Raw genomic sequence first — 18,948 nt, 5'->3', positions numbered from 1 at the left:
CCTCATGAATGATGCCTAATTTGCGCCACTTATGAGGTTCCAACCTGTCTTGGACAGTTGACTAAACAAAACAATAATACTTATCATAATTTTAATATTGGTATTTCAAACATAAACTTCAAATCCTGACTCAGACAAAATTATCATAAAACTGGTACTTGCTCCACCACATTCCTTTCTTTTGCAGTCAGATGTTTCTGCTGACCAACATTTCAACTGAGACCTAAGGACAACATTTTGTAATACCACAGAGATTTCTGAGAGAAAAAGTAGGAAACTAGTTCGAAAAAGAATGGTAAAATAGATTAGAACTATAAATTTGATTTTTTTATCCGCAAATATGGAAAAAGAATTCAATATTTTTAGACTGACAGAATTTCAGAAGTGTTTTTAGTTGGTCATATGTGGAAGTATTGGAAATGATCTACTGTACTAAACTGAGGAGAAGGAAAAGTAGGAGAAGACGCTGCAAGCACAGTACCTGTATCAGGTTTAGTCTCAAAGTGTGTCCTTGATTTTGATATATGCCTCCAAAGTGCAAGCAACCTGGAGCAAAGTGTTGGTGTGAGAGATGATTTGCGGGGGAAGAGAGTGCCATTCACTTGTGATAACTCGAGGTCTGGCATGAATGGCTCCATACAGAACAGAGCCCTCAGGCCGACAGGGCTGCACCACGGGATCACCACCTGTAACCAACCATCATATTCATTAAGGACACAGTAACTTCATCAAAGTATCACCAATCCTCAAACCTCAGATCCAACAGCCAACATGGGAACAGCAAGACTAATGAGGATGACCTGTGAAACATGTACAACATAAAACATTTCCGTTATCTTAAACTGGATTTGTTTGAGTTTGAATATCACTTACATGTTAGAATTAAGCACAATCTATTCAATAGTTTCTGCATTAATCTGAGTTGTTGCATTATTTTTAGTGCAATTGAAGACATTATTAAGATGAATGATGGCAAAATTCTTTGGCAGGCACGTCATCAACCCATTTTTAATTCGATAATGATTAATTGTGAGAACATGTTGATTCAAAACCTCACTGATCCATAGCTTTCTATGTGTAACAATATCCACAGACATACATGTACGAGATACAATTTAAAAATGGGTGTGAAATAACCAGAGACCATTCAAGAAGAGAAGAGCTAATTACTTCGTTATTAAGTGCTCAGTAGTGGAAATCAACCACGTCTCAATACCACCAGTGAATATTTCTATTGTTACATCATATATGCACAAAATAATAGTTTTTGATAATGTCGTCAAAATGATTCAGTGGTTACCATGTCCGCCAGTATAAGAAAAGTTTCTGGCTTAAAACATGGCTCTAAGTGATGAACTTTTAAGAATGATAAAAATCCTTACCAGGCCAGTGTCATATATTTACAGTTATAAAAGAATGTTATCACAGAAGGAGAGCTCCAGATAAAATCCTCGTAAATGTCAAAATTGAATTCAGTTAGTCATCATCCTCAGCTAACATTGTAACATTGTGAATAAGAAATTCCTCCATCTCAGACATTACGAAAGGGACAGATGATCAAAAACCAAAACAATTTTTGACAAAGAGCCATGTAAATTTCTAGGATTGAAGTTCAAAGCCATTCAAATGAGGAGATCGTTTGTAAAACTTGTTCTCTGCTAACAATGTGAGCTTTGACGTCTTAAAAAATGACAGAAAACAACTATGGACAGTAAAAGTGAGTACCTCTAAGACAATGTCCAAGTTTATAGAAGTAAGAGAATCCAGAATGGGGATAATAGGGGAATAGATGTGGAGGAGGATGTAGTAGACCATGTAGGAAATGGTTTGACTATGCTCTCCGCATAAATGCAGAAAAATGGCAAATTACTACTTACTACTGGATAATAATACGGTGACTCAACAGAGCTAACCATGAGTACAAAGAATGAAGGAATAAAGCCAGCTTTGAAGTTAAATGGTCATGGAAGATGCTCAGTATCATCTTAGCAAGTGGTGTCATATAAAGCTTACTGTGTAAGTTAAAGCCTTTCTTTACTACTCACCCCAAAGAAGAACATAGCATTCCAAGTCCAGCTCCAGGTACGATGACAATAGTTAATCCACCTCCACATCGGCCATCTGGTTGTGGTTGTGCGTACTACCTCCTTCTCTACAAGGAACACGGGCTGGAACAGAAAATTATTATATATATATATATATATATATATATATATATATATATATATATATAATTTTAGTAGGTTATTTTACGATGCTTTATCAACAGCTTAGATTATTTAGCATCTGAATGAGATGAAGGTGATAATGGCGGTGAAATAAGTCCGGGGTCCAGCACCGAAAGTTACCCAGCATTTGCACGTATTGGGTTGAGGGAAAACCCCGGAAAAAACCTCAACCAGGTAACTTGCTCCGACCGGGAATCGAACCTGGGCCACCTGGTTTCACGGCCAGACGCGCTAACCGTTACTCCACAGGTATGGGCAAAAAAAAATTATTATCACTGTGAATACTGTATAAAGCCATTATCCTTTCACTACCTCTCTGTTATTGTTTCAGACTATCAATTAACTAACATCTGAAACATTACAGCAGCAATTCTCGTCCTTTGAAGTGTGTGATCTTGAAGCAGCAAATATGGATTTTCAAGGATATATTGCAACCCATTACCTCAAATGTTAATATCTTTCCCTCAAGCTAAGAATACAGCAGAAGCCTGTATATAGTGTGGTTCTATATAGCTTGGATTCAGACATAACACAGTTAAAAGTATGCTCCCGAGAAAATAAATCATTATTACTGCAATATTTAATTGTAGAGATTCAGCAAATTAGTCAACATAGAATAACTCTGCATTGCACATGGCCTGCATCTGAATGGTAGAGGCAAGGAGCACCTTTCGGTTCTTATTGCTAATAGCATCAGAGGCAGCCATGTTAAAAAGCAGAGTTGTAATATTCCTGTGTTAGTTAATGCTAGGGCTTCTCCTTTTTTAGGTTAAACCTCCCACCAGTAAGGTGTTTGAAACAAGTTCAACTAAATTGTAAATGCTCTGATGTTTCTAGTAATGAACACAGTAACTTCACTATTTTTCATCAAAATATTAGGGGATTAAAACCAAAAACTGATGAATTGATCACTTCTTTAGCAACTCAAAAGCATAAACCTCAGATATTATGTATAACTGAACATTATATGAAGCAACAGGAAATACTACAACTGTCTTTACATGGATATGTATTAGGTTCTCATTTCTGTAGACATGTCTTCCAAAAAGGGGGTTCCTGTATTTTTATCAGAGAGGATCTATTATTTAGTAAAATTGATATATCTGATTTTTGCCTTGAACAAGATATTGAAATCTGTGGATTACAAATTGGTTATGAGATATCAAATTTAATTATCTTATGTGTTTATAGGGCGCCAATGGGAGATTATAAGAAATTTACAACTAACTTAGATTCATTATTGAAAAGACTTTATAAACCACATACCGAATTTGTAATCTGTGGTGACATAAACATAGATTATCTATCAGAAAGCTCACGTAAAAGAAAATTAAACTCACTTCTTGAAACTTATAATCTTAGTCACACAGTAAGTTTTCCAACCAGAACACAAGCTGGAAGTAGTACTGCCATTGATAATATATTTATAGATAAAAGTAGATTGAATTCCTATTCAACAGTACCATTAGTCAATGGCCTGTCTGATCACGATGCACAAATTCTAAGTGTTTTCAATATGAGTGAAAAATTCCAAAGTGTTAATCTAAAGATAAAAAAAAGGATTATAAATGCTGAATCTCTTCATCATTTAAATACATGTCTACAAAATGAATCTTGGGAAAATGTATATAGTACCGATACCATTGATATTAATACTAAATTTAATGCATTTTTCACTACATTTACGAATTATTTCAATGAATGTTTTCCAGTCAAGGTGGTGAAAAAATGTAAAAGTAAAAACATGTGGATAACTCAGGGAATTAAAATATCATGTGCTAGAAAAAGGAATCTATATTTAATGAGTAGGAATAGTGATGATCCTCATGTTCTTAATTACTACAAGAATTACTGTAAAACTTTGACAAAAGTTATAAAAGATGCAAAGAAAATGTATCTGAATGAAAAAATACAAAATTCAGATAATAAGATTAAAACTATTTGGGATATTATTAAAAATGAAACTAATCGATATTCAAAGAGTGAAAATATTACTTGCATTAAAATCAATGATAGTAAAATAGATAACCCAAAATCAATTGCAAATCATTTTAACGACTTCTATATAAATATTATTCAGAACTTAAACATTCAAGATTGTGCAGAAGATGCTGCACTTCGTTACCTAACTGATGCATTTAACACTGAGTTTTTAGGTTTCAAATTTATTCCCACTACCGCAGCAGAAATCATGCATGTGATAAAACAACTAAAAACAAAATATTCCTCTGGATATGATGAAATTCCAAGTAAAGTTCTGAAAGCTTGTTCTGAAATATTATCCCCTCCGTTAAGCTATCTATGCAATCTGTCAATGCAATGTGGTATTTTTCCAGAAAGACTCAAATATTCAATAGTAAAACCAATATACAAAAAGGGAGATAAATGTACTATTGCTAATTACAGACCCATATCATTATTAACAACATTTTCAAAAGTGTTTGAGAAAGTTATGTATAATAGATTATATCATTACCTGGAGTCCAACAATATATTAGTTTTAGAACAGTTTGGATTTAGAAAACAAAAATCGACAGAGAATGCTGCTTTTAGTTTGGTGGATGAAATACTAAATTCATTAAATTCGAAACTACATGTAGGTGGAATTTTTTGTGACTTAGCTAAAGCATTTGATTGTGTAGACCATAGTATATTAGTAAAAAAATTGAAGTTTTATGGTATTAAAGATGAGATGTTGGGTTGGTTACATCGTACTTATCAAATAGAAAACAAAAAGTAGAAATAAATGTACCAAATAGTCATAAAGTTACTTATTCAGAATTTAAAAAATATTAAACATGGTGTTCCGCAGGGGTCAATTTTAGGTCCATTGTTGTTTCTAGTTTATATTAATGATTTAGCCTTGACCATAAACAATTCATCCCATGTAATTTTATTTGCAGATGATACAAGTGTAATTATTTTAAGCAAACAATACGATCATTTTATAAACACTTCTAATACAGTGCTGAATCTAATGCATGAATGATTCCATGCAAATAAACTAGCACTTAATGTTGATAAAACCAGTGCAGTCAAATTTAGTACACACAATAGTGCTCAGGTTTCCTACAGTATTCGATTAAATGGAACTCATCTCAAAGAATCTATAAGCACAAAGTTTCTTGGTTTAGAATTGGATAATCACTTGAACTGGAAAACGCATATAGAATGTATTACTCGTAAATTGAGCTCTGCCTGTTATGCATTAAGATCCTTATCTACTATTGGTGATATAAACTTACTTAAAATGTCATACTTTGCATATTTTCACTCTGTAATGAAATATGGATTAATATTTTGGGGTAACTCGTCTGAAGCTAAACACGTTTTTGTTTTACAAAAGAAAGCTATAAGAATAATGGCAGGTGTGCATAAAAGGACCTCATGTAAAAATATTTTCCGAAACTTAGAAATCTTGACTTTACCTTGTGAATACATTCTTTCCCTAATGATGCTGTATATTAAGAACCAAGATAAATTCAGTACTAATCAAGACATTCATCATATTAATACAAGACATAAATCAGATCTTCATCTACCCTCTGTTAGTCTAAGCTCTTTTAAAAAAGGAGTTCGCTATTCATGTATAACAGTCTTCAATGCACTGCCTAATTATCTTAAAGATTTGAAGAACAACGAGAAAAGGTTCAGAAAAGAATTAACCAAATTTCTACATACTCATACCTTCTACACAATTGATGAATTGTTTATGCTTGTGAATTGAATTATTCTACTTAAATGACATGTACAATTTTATATAGCTCAACTAAAATATGTTTTTATATTGACTTAATCTGTTTACTATGTATTGTATTTTTTGTTTAGCATAACTGATGAATTGTATGTACTGTAAATTGAATAGTATACTGTATAGGTCAACTGATGAATTGTTTAAGCTTATAAATTGAATTAATCTACTTCATATGAATTGTATAGCTTAACGAAAATAAGTTTGTAAATTGAACTAATTTGATTGTATATGTTTGTATAGTTTGGCTGATGAATTTATATGTTCTTAAAATGATTACTAGTCTGTGTAGCTCTACTGATGAATTGTATATAGACCTACTGTAAATTGAATGGTAATATGTATAGCTCAACTGATGAATTGTTTATGATTATAAATTGAATTAATCTACTTGATATTAATTGCACAAATTTGTATAGCTTAATGAAAGTATGCTACTTTGTATTGTATATATTTGTATAGTTTTGGCCGATGAATTGTATATGCTTTAAATTGAATAGTAATCTATATAGCTCTACTGATAAATTGTTTGTGTTTGTAATTTGAAGTAGTTTGCATGATATGTATTATCAATTTCTGTATATCACAACTGGTTGAATTGTTTATGCCTTAAATTTAATTAAATTGTTTTGTATTATAATATAGCTCAACTTATGAATGATCGTTTGCGTTTGTAAATTTAATAATCTGATTGGCTATGCATTGTATACTTTTAGTAGAGCCATCGATGTAGCTCAGTCGACAGACTCGCTGGGCTGCTGATCCGGAGCTGCGTTCGGGCTTGGGTTGGATCCCCCTTTGGACTTTGGTTTCTTCGGAGGTTTTCCCCAGCCGTGGGACTGAAGCCGGATGGTCTATGGCGAGTCCTGGGCATCAACCCCTTTGATTTGATTACCCCCTTTGATTTGATTACTTGGTTGGGTTTTTCCCACCGAAAAGGCAAATGCCGGGTAATATTTTGGCGAATCCTCGGACCTCATCTCATCTCACTACATCTCGCCAAAATGTAAAAAAAATGTAAAAAAATGTAAAAAAATTGTACAAAATTGTAAAAATTGTAGAAAATTACTAAATTGTAAAACTATAAAAATTTGTAAAAATTGTAATTGTAATATTGTAAAATGTTGACATGTTCCACATCTTAAAGCTTCATTGCTCATGTAAGATCTATGGAATAAAATAAATGAATGAATGAATGAATTTATCATTAACCCTATCTTGAGGTGAGAGGTAATACATACCATTTCATTCCCCATATTATTGTAATTCCGCATGACTAAATATTTTCATTCTGAATAGTTTGATGAACTGAATGCAATTCTTGACATTTTAAAACTAGTTAAGTATACAATGGAGGTTTGACTCTGCAGCAGTCAATTTTTGCTATTTTCTTAGAAAACTCTCTTGATAGTGGACATGTTTATTAGTCATAAATCAACAGTGTTTTTTCTTTAAATCATTAAAATGTATATTAATGTTAAAATACAACAGTATTAAAAAACACTTAACAAACAATTGAATGAAATGTTTGGCAGTACATACTTGGCTGGGGTCTGAACGAGGAGTAGTGATGGAGGTAGCTGTCGCACTCTGAACAGTTGGTATCACCTCAGACTGACCCTGGAAGTTGCGTCTGACAATCCAGTTGCTTGGGAACCAGATCTGAGTCAGCCATTGGAAGCTTCTTGTTGGCGTCTTCACTTTGCGGAGTTCTTTAAGCAGTACTGGCTCTCTCTGTATTTATATAAGTGTCAAATGAAGAAATCTTTGAGCTGGTATAGGCTACTCAATTACAAAAATATATTAACAGACATAATTAATAAGTAATATCCTATTTCATATTTACAGTCCAACAGTCTATTTCACAAGACCCCAGACTGCCTCATATATAACTTCTTTCACTGGCTGTCGTTTCCTACATGCTGTTTTATCTGTCATCTTGCAACCACAATAATTGTACATAAGGGTGTGGATTCAACCCTTGAAATGGAGGTCCAACACAGCTTACGAATATCAACCCACTTGTCCGTGAGACTAGGAGAGCATTTCTCTTCTTTGATATTACTTCATTCATCATGTTGAATGACTTTTTGCACTCTGATAATGAAATTGGCAGTATTGGTTGTTTGTTTTAAAATTTTCAGTTCATGTATTTCAGTTTCACAGACAATAAACTCATGGAAAGCAGTTACGAAGAGTCGCTTTTCTAGTAAACTAAAAATATCACAGAGTCTACTCACACTTTTATCAGCACCAGTGATATCAGTCTCAGGAGGTCTGTTTTTATGTTAAGCAAATTGAGATCATTTTCAAGTATATTCATTTGTTCATCACTTAGCGAGAAAACAATTTCAATTGGTGACACTGGAAATTAACTAGTTTGGTAGCGTTTCTTGAGACTAACTTTAGCTTCATACAACAGAGTGCCTGCCTGCCTGCATAGCGCTGGACTGCATAAAGAAAAAAAGATGGACTGCTGACATCTAACTCCATCTTTTTCTAACACAGTGTGTTTCTGTTCAATGGAAGCATACTGTAAATTGAAATTTTCTCGAATACTGAATCCAATAAAAGAACAGAATCGTTTTACTGATAAATATTTAGCTAGAATTGAAAGGTGATTTATACTGGAAAGGTGAAGTCATAATTTTTAACCAGAACAGTAAAGTCAAACTAAAATTTCAACCGGAACTGTGTTCCAGTCCGTTTCGACCCAACTACAGCACTGCATATGCAACATTTTCTTAGTGGATTCTCAATTTCTGGAGAGTTGTCTTTTGTAATTACAGTTAATTTTTGGGTGAATAAGTTTCATTTACAGTAGCTCCCAAATGTGATTAATATGGAAATATTGTTGACATGGTTAACTAGTCTGTTGAACTCTGCTCTATAAAGCATAGTTGAATTTCATTTCTAAAGTGAGGATATTTTAAAGTCACAATTCATTATCCTGTAATAGGATAACAAGAGTTGACGACAACTAGAGAAAGGAGTTTCAATCATGACATGGACAGTAAGTTTTGTCTGATCTTCATACTGAGTAACAAGTTTCTTTTATATGCACTACATCTACAATACAGAACCCTCAGTTTTGTTTCCATTTGAGAGAAACATGATCAGTAATTTTATTGCCACTAAAAGTCTAGTGTTCTTGGTCTTTGATTCTAATCTATATTTCGTGTCTGTAATGTATTACCTCGCGCATGAAGGTAAGGTCTCTGTTGAGGAAGTACACTGTCTGGTGTAGCCTCTGGTTGCTGCACAATGCAAGGGCCTCCTCATGGGCGCTCCATTGACACTCTTCAATGAAGTGGCTCTGAAACGTAAAATCATACATTTCTTCTTGTAATCAAAGTACTGTGATATACTGCGTATTTCGTAATTTCTTACAATGAATAAATGTATAGTTAGTGATAACTGCCAAGACTGATAACTTTATCATTTCTGACACTTCCCTTTCCTGTTACTATTTCTAAACATGGTTCTTGAGCAATCAGTATCTATATCATCATGCAGACTATTATCACCATTTTGCAAAATGTTCGCAACCCTTGAACAATGAATTACACCCATCCCATGGCTTCTTTACTATTCACTTTCTGAAACACTTCCACAGTTTTGGTTACCAGAAACAGATTTTGAACTCTGTTTAGATTAATTAATCTATAGTGTAAAAGCCCATCCAACCAAAACAGAGGTATCACGTGGTTAGCAAGATGATCCCTCCAGCCTTTACAGTTGGTTTTCGTAACTGAATTCTGCTATCTATTGCAGCTCCAGCTCCCCAAATTCATCACGATGCTGGATGGACACTGGTCTCACACATACATACATACATACATACCAGTGGTGGTTCCTCGGGGGAGGGAAGGGAGGAACGTCCTCCTCGCATTTTTCTTCTTGTGAAAGTAAATACCAAATAAAATATGTGCCTTAAAATTCGAGGAAGATTCGATAATTTTTAAGTTTACAGCTATAAGTAAACCTTGGTTGATCGAGTTTTAAACAACGTGCCCATGTGCTGTAGAAAACTGTGAGAAGGATGCGAGATTGTTTGTGTGGAGGAAAGCCAATCCTTTCCTCTTTTACTGCAGTTAACACACATAGACAACAGCGCACTAGCGTCCAGAGAAAGAAGCAGAGTTTTAAACCAATAAATGAACGGGGAGGGAGGAGATCTTCCTCTGAATCTGCAAATGGGCGAGAAATAGAAACCGACTGGTCGTGCAGCAAGCTTGCTACTGCTGCTATCTAACGATGTTGCATTCAACCAGACTAACACATCTTGGAGGAGGCAGAATAAAAACAGTTTTAACGCAAAGTTATAAGACACCATATAAACTTTTTTAAAATTATAAATGAAAATATATTATTCATTGCACTTTATATGTATAGGGTACTATTCATGATTTTAAACTTTCGAGGATATTTGAAAGTTGAAGTCGGGTTTGTATAAAACAAAGAGGAAGTAGTTCTACGTTAGTATCGTAGATCATTTTGGCCACTGAAATTCACTTCCATTCATTGTCTACTAGACAAGACAACATCCAAGTTGTCAGTTTTGTACAAATATATTTGAAATTGAAAGTACTCCAAACTACATTATTTTTAACATAAAATAATTAATCGGCCAAGGGCAGCTTTGAAAAATAATGGTAGTATGACTTTACAAGAACTGACATTCTTCAAAAGCATGTGATACTGAATATGTAAAATGTACATGTGACAACACAGACCACGTGGGTGGGTGTAGTGTTCTCGCTTTCCTAACAGATTATTTTCCACTCCCACTTCCATAAAACGGTTCCGGTTATGTGTTAGTAGCTGGTCTCTTTCAACACGTGTGATGCTGTAGTGTACGCGAAAATGCTGCGAGGTTGTGAATTTCCTTGTAACGGTTAATTTGTGCAATTATTCAACTATGAATGGAAGTGAAAACATATTATAATTCGGACAGTTATTTAGGAAACTCAGTTTACAAGAACAGATTATTGCTATACAAAAGGAAAGCCAACCCGAACACTATCTGGTCTTACATGTATGCATGTAGGCTAATTTGTAGCATGTTTCATTCAAGGTGTCATTTTGTGCAGTTAACTTCTTTCCTCCTCTTAAGAAATATGCGGGAGCCCCACTGATACATACATACATATATACATAAGTGTTCTGTCTATGGGCAGGTTTTTCACTGCAAACCCAGCATTCTCCAATCTTTCCTATTGTCTGCCTTCCTCTTAGTCTCCACATATGATCCAAATATCTTAATGCCATCTATCATCTGATATCTTCTTCTGCCCCAAACTCTTCTCCCGTTTACCATTTCTTCCAGTGCATCCTTCAGTAGGCACTTTTTTCTCAGTGAATGACCCAACCAATTCCTTTTTCTCTTTCTGATTACTTTCAGCATCATTCTTTCTTTACTCACTGTTTCCAACACAACTTCATTTCTTATTCTGTCAGTCCATTTCACATGTTCCATTCTTCTCCATATCCACATTTCAAATGCTTCTATTCGTTTCTCTTCACTTCATCGTAATGTCCATGTTTCTGCACCATACAATGTCACACTCCACACAGAGCACTTCACTAGTCTCTTCCTTAGTTATTTTTCCAGAGATCAGCAGAAGATGCTTCTTTTTCTATTAAAAGCTTCCTTGGCCATTGCTATCCTCCTATCCAGATGGCAAAAGAGAGGAATGGTGTTTGCAGGACATACAACTTTTATACACAGTACACTCGTTATTTGGAGAAAAAGATTGCATAATATCTAAACCAAACTGTAGACGTCAGTCATTAAATGTTTATTTTAGATTGCTATTGGTTAGTGAGCAGTTTCGGTTATTGTTAATGAGAAATCATGTAAACATGCACATTGTGCAATAAGGAATTTCTATATACATTACCTGTGTGAAGCATGTATTGTGGAAAGGCTGACAAAGAAAATACCAGGTAAATCTTGATTTACATATTAGTGACAAGAGGCTCTCTTACAAGAAATGAAAGTCAGAGTTTGATATGCAATCAGTGAGCTTAGAATAATCACATAAGGGTTTCAAAAGTTGACAATAAAAGTTTGACCAGATGTGTTAATGACATACTGATTCCATTTTTCAATTAATTGAAAGAAGACAAATCTTACAACTATTTCATATAGAACACAGCTACATTTAAAATTTCTGAATGGATGAGATTAGGAATATATTAGATGATCATGTGATTAATCGAAAAATATAGCCACCTTGATCCTCATAGTGAAATCCTGATTTCTATTCACGTTGAATACTAAGAAGTAAGTGTGTATAGAAAAAATAACAACACTCAACGAATTAAGAGACAGATCCATGTTGAAATTTTCAACAACACGAGGCAAGAACTTTGCTATGTTGCTGCAAATATTTTTGCCAGATATGAAGCATGCTTCCAAGAATGATTTATTGTAAGATAGGTATGTTAGGTACGTCTTTGATATCTGAAAAACCAGCTATGAGTTTATTGTAAAATATTTCCAAAAGTACTCTACATTCATTTACTCATAAAAGATGGTTCTTAATTTCATAGTCCTTTCAACTATATGCTCTATTTGTAAAAATGGAAATATGAAAATATTGCACAGTGTCCTAGTCACTACAGGATCTGTGACAGATCAAATCTTAACTTTTTTAGTGGCAACCTGCCAAATTAATTTTTCTTTTCTATATGGTACTCACTTCCGCACTCCTCAGCTTGTTTCTCATCCATGGTTGGATGCGAGACAGCACTGGATACATGTATTCAATGCGCTGCCTTAGGGATTCTTTTGTCTTTCCCAGTTTACGCTGAACATTCTCAACAGCTCTGGAACAAAAATAATGAATGATGAATATTTCATGCATAGCTTCAAACCGAATACTAAATTAATACGTTTTTTATTATTTCATACGAATTTGTGTACAGGCACGCTTAAAGCGCAAAACATATACAGTGTAACTGTTATTTAATTCTGTGATGTTTGATCAGAATATGATAACTCTAGAAACAGCTCTTTTTAAGCTGAAAGCATAGTTCCATATAAAAAACAGTTCTCTTTCGTTTGGTACAGTTACTTTGATAAATATGCTAGTGGTGGAGTATACATGCTGCATTGTAAGAATTGTACACAAAAATATATTGACCAGACTAAAAGAAATTTCAAAACTAGATATTCAGAACACAAAGCAGATTTTTGTCATAGACGCAATAGATTTAAATTCGCATCCCACTCAATAGAGAACAACCATGAACTTAAAAAAATGTCAGATGCCTTACAAATTTTAAAACCTATTAACAACGGGAAAATTAATTTAGTTGCCGAAGAATTTTATATAGCTAAATCCCTCAGTAATAATATTTCATTACTAAATGAACCACTACCTAATCTAAATAATTCTGTATTCAAGTTGGCCAATAGGAGATCTTCTTGCTGCAACATGTAGCCCCCTCCACTCACTTCATGACGTGGTTCTTTCATATGTCAATGTATCAATCAACATCATGCAACCGACTATGAAGCATCAGATTCTTCCACGGGATCAATGTTTTGTAAGTCTTTTCCACTTATTGGATAATTTTTCTATTTTGGTCCGTATATCTTGCATTCTTTATCACTTACTCAAACGTTTTATTGATTCTTACAGATTTTTAATACACTACTCATATTTTGGGTCGTGATGACTGCTACAAAACATTACCCAATTTAACTATGTTATTTCATGTATCCATGCTGCATACAACATGTTCTTCAAATCTTCCTTTCAATGTATGATTTACGGCATTTAATACTTGGACTTTGTATGATTATTGATCACCTACAACCAATATTTGAACCACAATTTTTGCACACTTTCAAGTGATTATTAGTCCAATATTTTGTGTTTGTACAGTTATTTCATGTAACACTGTTTTTAACTCATCATCTTCACATTTGAATTTACTATGCATTTTATCAAATCTTATTGTTTTTCCACACTATTTCTTGTCTTTATGCTCACAGTATCACTATGATATGTTTTCAGACCTGATGATGCCACTTATTGGCAAAAGCACTTGTCATGCTTTAATTGCATAAATGATCTAATATAATTTATTTGTATCATTCTTTAGGTTGAATAAGACGTTATCTGAAGGATTTTTATACTTATTTTATTTACCACGATCTTTGTTAAACTCGATTAAATTCAATTAACTATGACAAAATTAAACTAGTCTCCCCTTCCCCCTCTGCTTCTCGTTCTCTCCCTGCCCCCTCCGGGCATTAAAGAATTCAGCATACATCTCGAATAAATATTCGATTTTCCACAAATCTATTTCCAATCTGATGCTATTCACTATCCTGACTGCTTGGATGAGGATCATACTCCAAAGATTTCCTAAAACTTGCGAATCATAAAAAAAGATCAATGCACAACTTTATTATCATCATTGTACACATTCTTCAGGTCCTGGTACACTTTCATGGCAATTTCCCTGATTTAAAGTAAAATTTATTCATGACACGCTGCTTCATGTTACAAATTTCGACACAGAAAATAAATATGCTTATAGCATTTTGACGGTGATAAAACGAGTCAATGATAATAAAAAAAAGCATATGTTCGTTTAAAAGAGCACACTCTGGTAGTCACAACCACATATTTTGCTCATTTCTTTGCAAGGTGCTCAGAAAAAAAATAGCTTAGTTAACGAATTCGGTGTATAGATGTCCAAATTTGTCTTCAAAACAATTTAAATCTTTGTGGTCACATAACAAGAAGAAATACATGGAGAAAAAATGTATAATACAGGAAGATCTAGAAAAAAATCGTAGACGTAGAACTTCTGCTCACAGTATTCTCCCATTAGAAACTTATTATATGTTAATTCAGAAGAAAAAGAGATATCAATGGCAGGTTGTGTTAAGAGTAACAATAATTATATCTTTCAAATCTAATCCAGATAAATCATTATTGCATGTTGGTCATCAAGTTGTATTTTATTGATTGAGGGTGAAATATACAAAGTTAGTATTAAATACATACCTGTCAACTAACTTGTTAAATAATAATAATAATAATAATAATGATGATGATGATGATGATGATGATGATGATGATGATGACGACGATGATGACGACGATGATGACGACGACGATGACAGTCATGAGATTTCTAGCTTTCACAGTACCTATGTTGGGACGAAGTTTTATGTATTTCAACCATGTATGGAAATTCCGTTTCTCCAATGCTTTTCAGCTACTTACACATTTATTTTCATCTCCAGGGTAATATTGCTAAAGTCCTTGATGGTTCGCCTACTCAGTAGACTCCATTATCTTTGACAATACATTTTTAAAGATAATACAAATTCTTAGAATAACTCTTCTCGGGTTCTCTGCCAGAAGTGACTTCAATTCCCTGAAGAAGATGGCAGAGCTAGCCGTCGAAAGCTTGGAAGCTAATCTCCAACTCATCTGGCTGAGAACCCGAGAAGAGTTATTCTACATCAAACGCTGGGAGAGCCTCAAGTCATACAATACAAATTCTTGCACGACTTCCTTTGGCAGGGAAGTAAAGCCAAGGTTCCCATGCTATAGATATACAGCATGTAAAAGAATCCAATTAACATTGAGCTCTGCTAGTGTTATAATCTCTACTATTATCAATCTCTGAGTTAATGATTTCTGCACTAAACAATTCAACTCTTAAGACTAGTACAATCTTAGTAATAACTTATCTTAGTTACTTCTGGAGACAATGGGAAACAATCACAATGCTCATCTAGATGATCCTACCTGTGCATTAGGATCACTGATTGCGCCTGCTGCACCAGAAGCTGTGGAATGCCTTCACCTAGTGTCACCAGATCCGGGTGTGACAGAATGCTTGTGTACACCCTCTGCAGGTATTCACGCATAACTGCCTGGTTTACTTCCTACAAGAACCAAAAGTACACTTACGTAGTTATACTTTGTTCACTGAAACTGCAGATATTGCTATATCCATACATATAATAATGTGGCTCAATCATAAAACACGCTATTATTGAAAGGATTTGATGAATATGATTGTCTCCACCCCTTTTTGAAGGGAGAAGTTTATACCAACTAATTGTCTCCACCCCTTTTTGAAGGGAGAAGTTTATACCAACTGATATGTTTATCTTGTTGAATGGTACGGTAGTAGTTTCCTTTCCTGGCTTACATTAACTGACAAGGTGTTCTTCCCTTTGAGCTATGGAAATACATTGCAGAAAAAAAATTTTAACTAGATAAGACAAAACAAAACAAAACAAAACACAACCTTATCTTCAATGTCAATTCTTTTGTCTTAGGTTAATCAGCATGAGTGACAGCAGTCAGTGCTGTTAAATAAGTTTTTTATTCCTGCATTATTCCCTATATTTTCACTTCTCCACAGACAATTTACAAAACTAATTTCAGCTGCTTGAATTCTTTTCTTGTTTCTGCTTGCTATTTATTATCCATGTTTCAATATCATTTTTTATTGCCATGGTTGTGTCAAACTTCAATTGAATATCAATTTTATTTTGATTTGTTAGTGTTCTTCTTATAGTTTCAATATACAGATCAATCTGTCCGTTTTATAAATTACGTCTATTTTTTTTTTTTTTCCAGATAATGTACATTTTATTGAAATAAATTAAAATTATTTACTTATTCAATAATTTTAATGGCTCCTAGTTATTTTATTGGGTAGGTCATCATTCTTATTCTCACTTTCATCTAATTTCAAACAAGAAAGAGGAGAAGATTTCTTTTTCTCTTGCCTGGTGATAACCATAGATATATATGTTATCCCGAAACAGTCTAAATGGTTATACTTCTTTTCAGTAACCATAATACAGAGGGTCGTACTGAAAATCATGAGCAACACATTGCTATCATTTCAATTTCAACAATGTAACAAAAACAATTATATGATCATAATCTACAGATTTTACACTATGTATTGACATATTGTGACGTCATTAATTTCTATCATGTGATCACAGGCAATGTTTGCAAAATGGTCGACAAAGCTGGTTCGTTTCGACAGTGTGCTGTCATTAAATCGTTGTTAAAGAAGAAAAATCTCCTGCTAAATTTCAACTCGGACTTCAGCGTGCATACAGGCACCAGTAGTGTTAGGAGATAAGTGAAACATTTCGAAGAAGGGAACACGAGCCTCGTAGTGGTCGCCCTCAAACTGCCTCCATGAAACGCAACACAGAAAGAGTTGATGTGTTGTTGTTGTTGTTGTCTAGTGCCTTGCATTTGGCAATGAAGCCATTAGCAGTCGTGCTTTCCAATACTTTCGAACTGATGTGTTCTGGGATGCATTTTGGTTGAATTTCTTGAACCTGGACAGATCATAAATGCTGTCTGCTATATTCAGACAGTTTTGAAGCTCCGTCGTGCATTGTGCGAGAAACGCTCTGGAAAGAAGATCATCCTGCAACACGATAACGCGTGGCCTTACACTGATTGTGTCACCGTGGAGAAATTCAGAACATTTAGGTGGGAAACTGTTCCGCAATTTCTCTACAGTCCCGACTTGGCACCCTCCAACTACCATCTTTTCGGTTCTGTAAAGGAGCAGATGTGAGGCCAACGCTACGAGGTGCTGGAGGACATCCAGAAAGCAGTGTGTCAGTATCTTCGAGAAGATGAAACGACTTCTACAGGAAGGGAATTTTAAAACTTACAGAACGGCGAGAAAAATGTGTGCAAAGAAATGGAGTCTATGTTGAAAAGTGACAGAAAAGTCCGTAGATTAAGATGATGTACCAGGTTTGTCTAAAAAATAAAAATTAAGATTTATAACAATGGGTTGCTCATGACTTTCAGTGTTCCAACAACTATGTTTATAACTAATAATCACTCTCATTTTCTCAAATAGTTGCTCGAATATAAAATTCAAATTGTGTGTTGACTGGCAACAAACCCTATGATAAATAAAGGATTACCTGTTTTATCTATCCATTAATTTCTCGACAGCAATGAAAATTGTCTAATGAAAATATTTTCTTTGTCAATACTCACTACTTTCAGACTTATGAATCATTTACTTACTCGCTCAATCTCTTCATCTGGAAGTTTCTGGCTCCGTAACTCAGAGATGAGCCTCTCGCGAAAATGTAGAAACCATCCACGCGTCTCTCGCTCCAAAATGGCCACGAGAGCAGGAAGGGCTCGCCTCATTATGTCCCGATTAAAAAGGCGCAAGTCCAATTCCACTCCCTATTACAACAAACACAGAAAATTGTAGTATCAAGTTAATATGCTTCTTGTAACAAAACTTATTACAACCCTATCTATGAAGTAGAAGTTTAAGTGCTACAGCCAAATATTTGAGGTCTTTGAGGTTTCTGTTAGTCTCTCTGGCTGAACATTATTAAAAGAAGCTTCTTTTGAATATGTAGGAACGGAAATAAATAAAAAGTGCCCAGAAAGATTAAAAGTATCGTAGAGTAAATAAAAAAACTAAGAAAGAAACCAAATATATTTATTTTCACAATAATATCCCCAAAATCAGATCCAGTAAGAGCAATGTACATTTTGAAATGTATCAGGCTATTTTCTTCAAATTTTCTTCTGAATGATCATTCTTAGGATATTATTTCAGTGATAGTGATGATGAAGAGGTTGAAAAAAAAGATGAGAGAAGGATATAAATGTAAAGTAAGGAAGAAATGAAGAAGAAAAAAGAAAGGAGAAGAAAGAGAAGGATAAAAAGAGACGAGGAACAGGAAGAAGAGAGAGAACAGAGTAGGAAATCAGAGGATGAAGGTCCAGAGAGATAAGGAAGAAGAAGAAAACTAGTTGATCTCATTAGTGCATGATTACCAACTTATGATTTTGGTTTATATGAAATGTCAAAGTCACAATGTTGACACAATGATTGGAAACATATTATTTTTTGTATTAGAAGAACTCGGAAGAAAGTAATAATACACAATTTATGCGTGATAATGCT

At 34.2% G+C, this 18,948-nt stretch overlaps 1 protein-coding gene across 7 annotated transcripts in view; it reads right to left on the bottom strand.

Moving 5' to 3' along the window:
* LOC138706173 (uncharacterized) overlaps positions 1-18,948 on the bottom strand; it is a 381,089-nt gene that overhangs the window by 26,311 nt on the left and 335,830 nt on the right. For all 7 annotated transcript variants that reach the window (XM_069835182.1, XM_069835189.1, XM_069835183.1 and 4 more), the window contains 7 exons: positions 18,045-18,212; positions 15,765-15,904; positions 12,687-12,813; positions 9,176-9,295; positions 7,522-7,713; positions 2,046-2,168; positions 482-686 (listed from right to left, as the gene is read on the bottom strand). In XM_069835182.1, coding sequence (XP_069691283.1) covers positions 482-686; positions 2,046-2,168; positions 7,522-7,713; positions 9,176-9,295; positions 12,687-12,813; positions 15,765-15,904; positions 18,045-18,212 — 1,075 coding nt within the window. The remainder of the gene's footprint in view (positions 1-481; positions 687-2,045; positions 2,169-7,521; positions 7,714-9,175; positions 9,296-12,686; positions 12,814-15,764; positions 15,905-18,044; positions 18,213-18,948) is intronic.

The sequence above is a fragment of the Periplaneta americana genome, chromosome 9 (genome assembly GCF_040183065.1).
Source record: "Periplaneta americana isolate PAMFEO1 chromosome 9, P.americana_PAMFEO1_priV1, whole genome shotgun sequence".
Taxonomy (NCBI): Eukaryota; Metazoa; Arthropoda; class Insecta; order Blattodea; family Blattidae; genus Periplaneta; species Periplaneta americana.
This window is presented reverse-complemented; position numbering and strand designations above follow the sequence as displayed.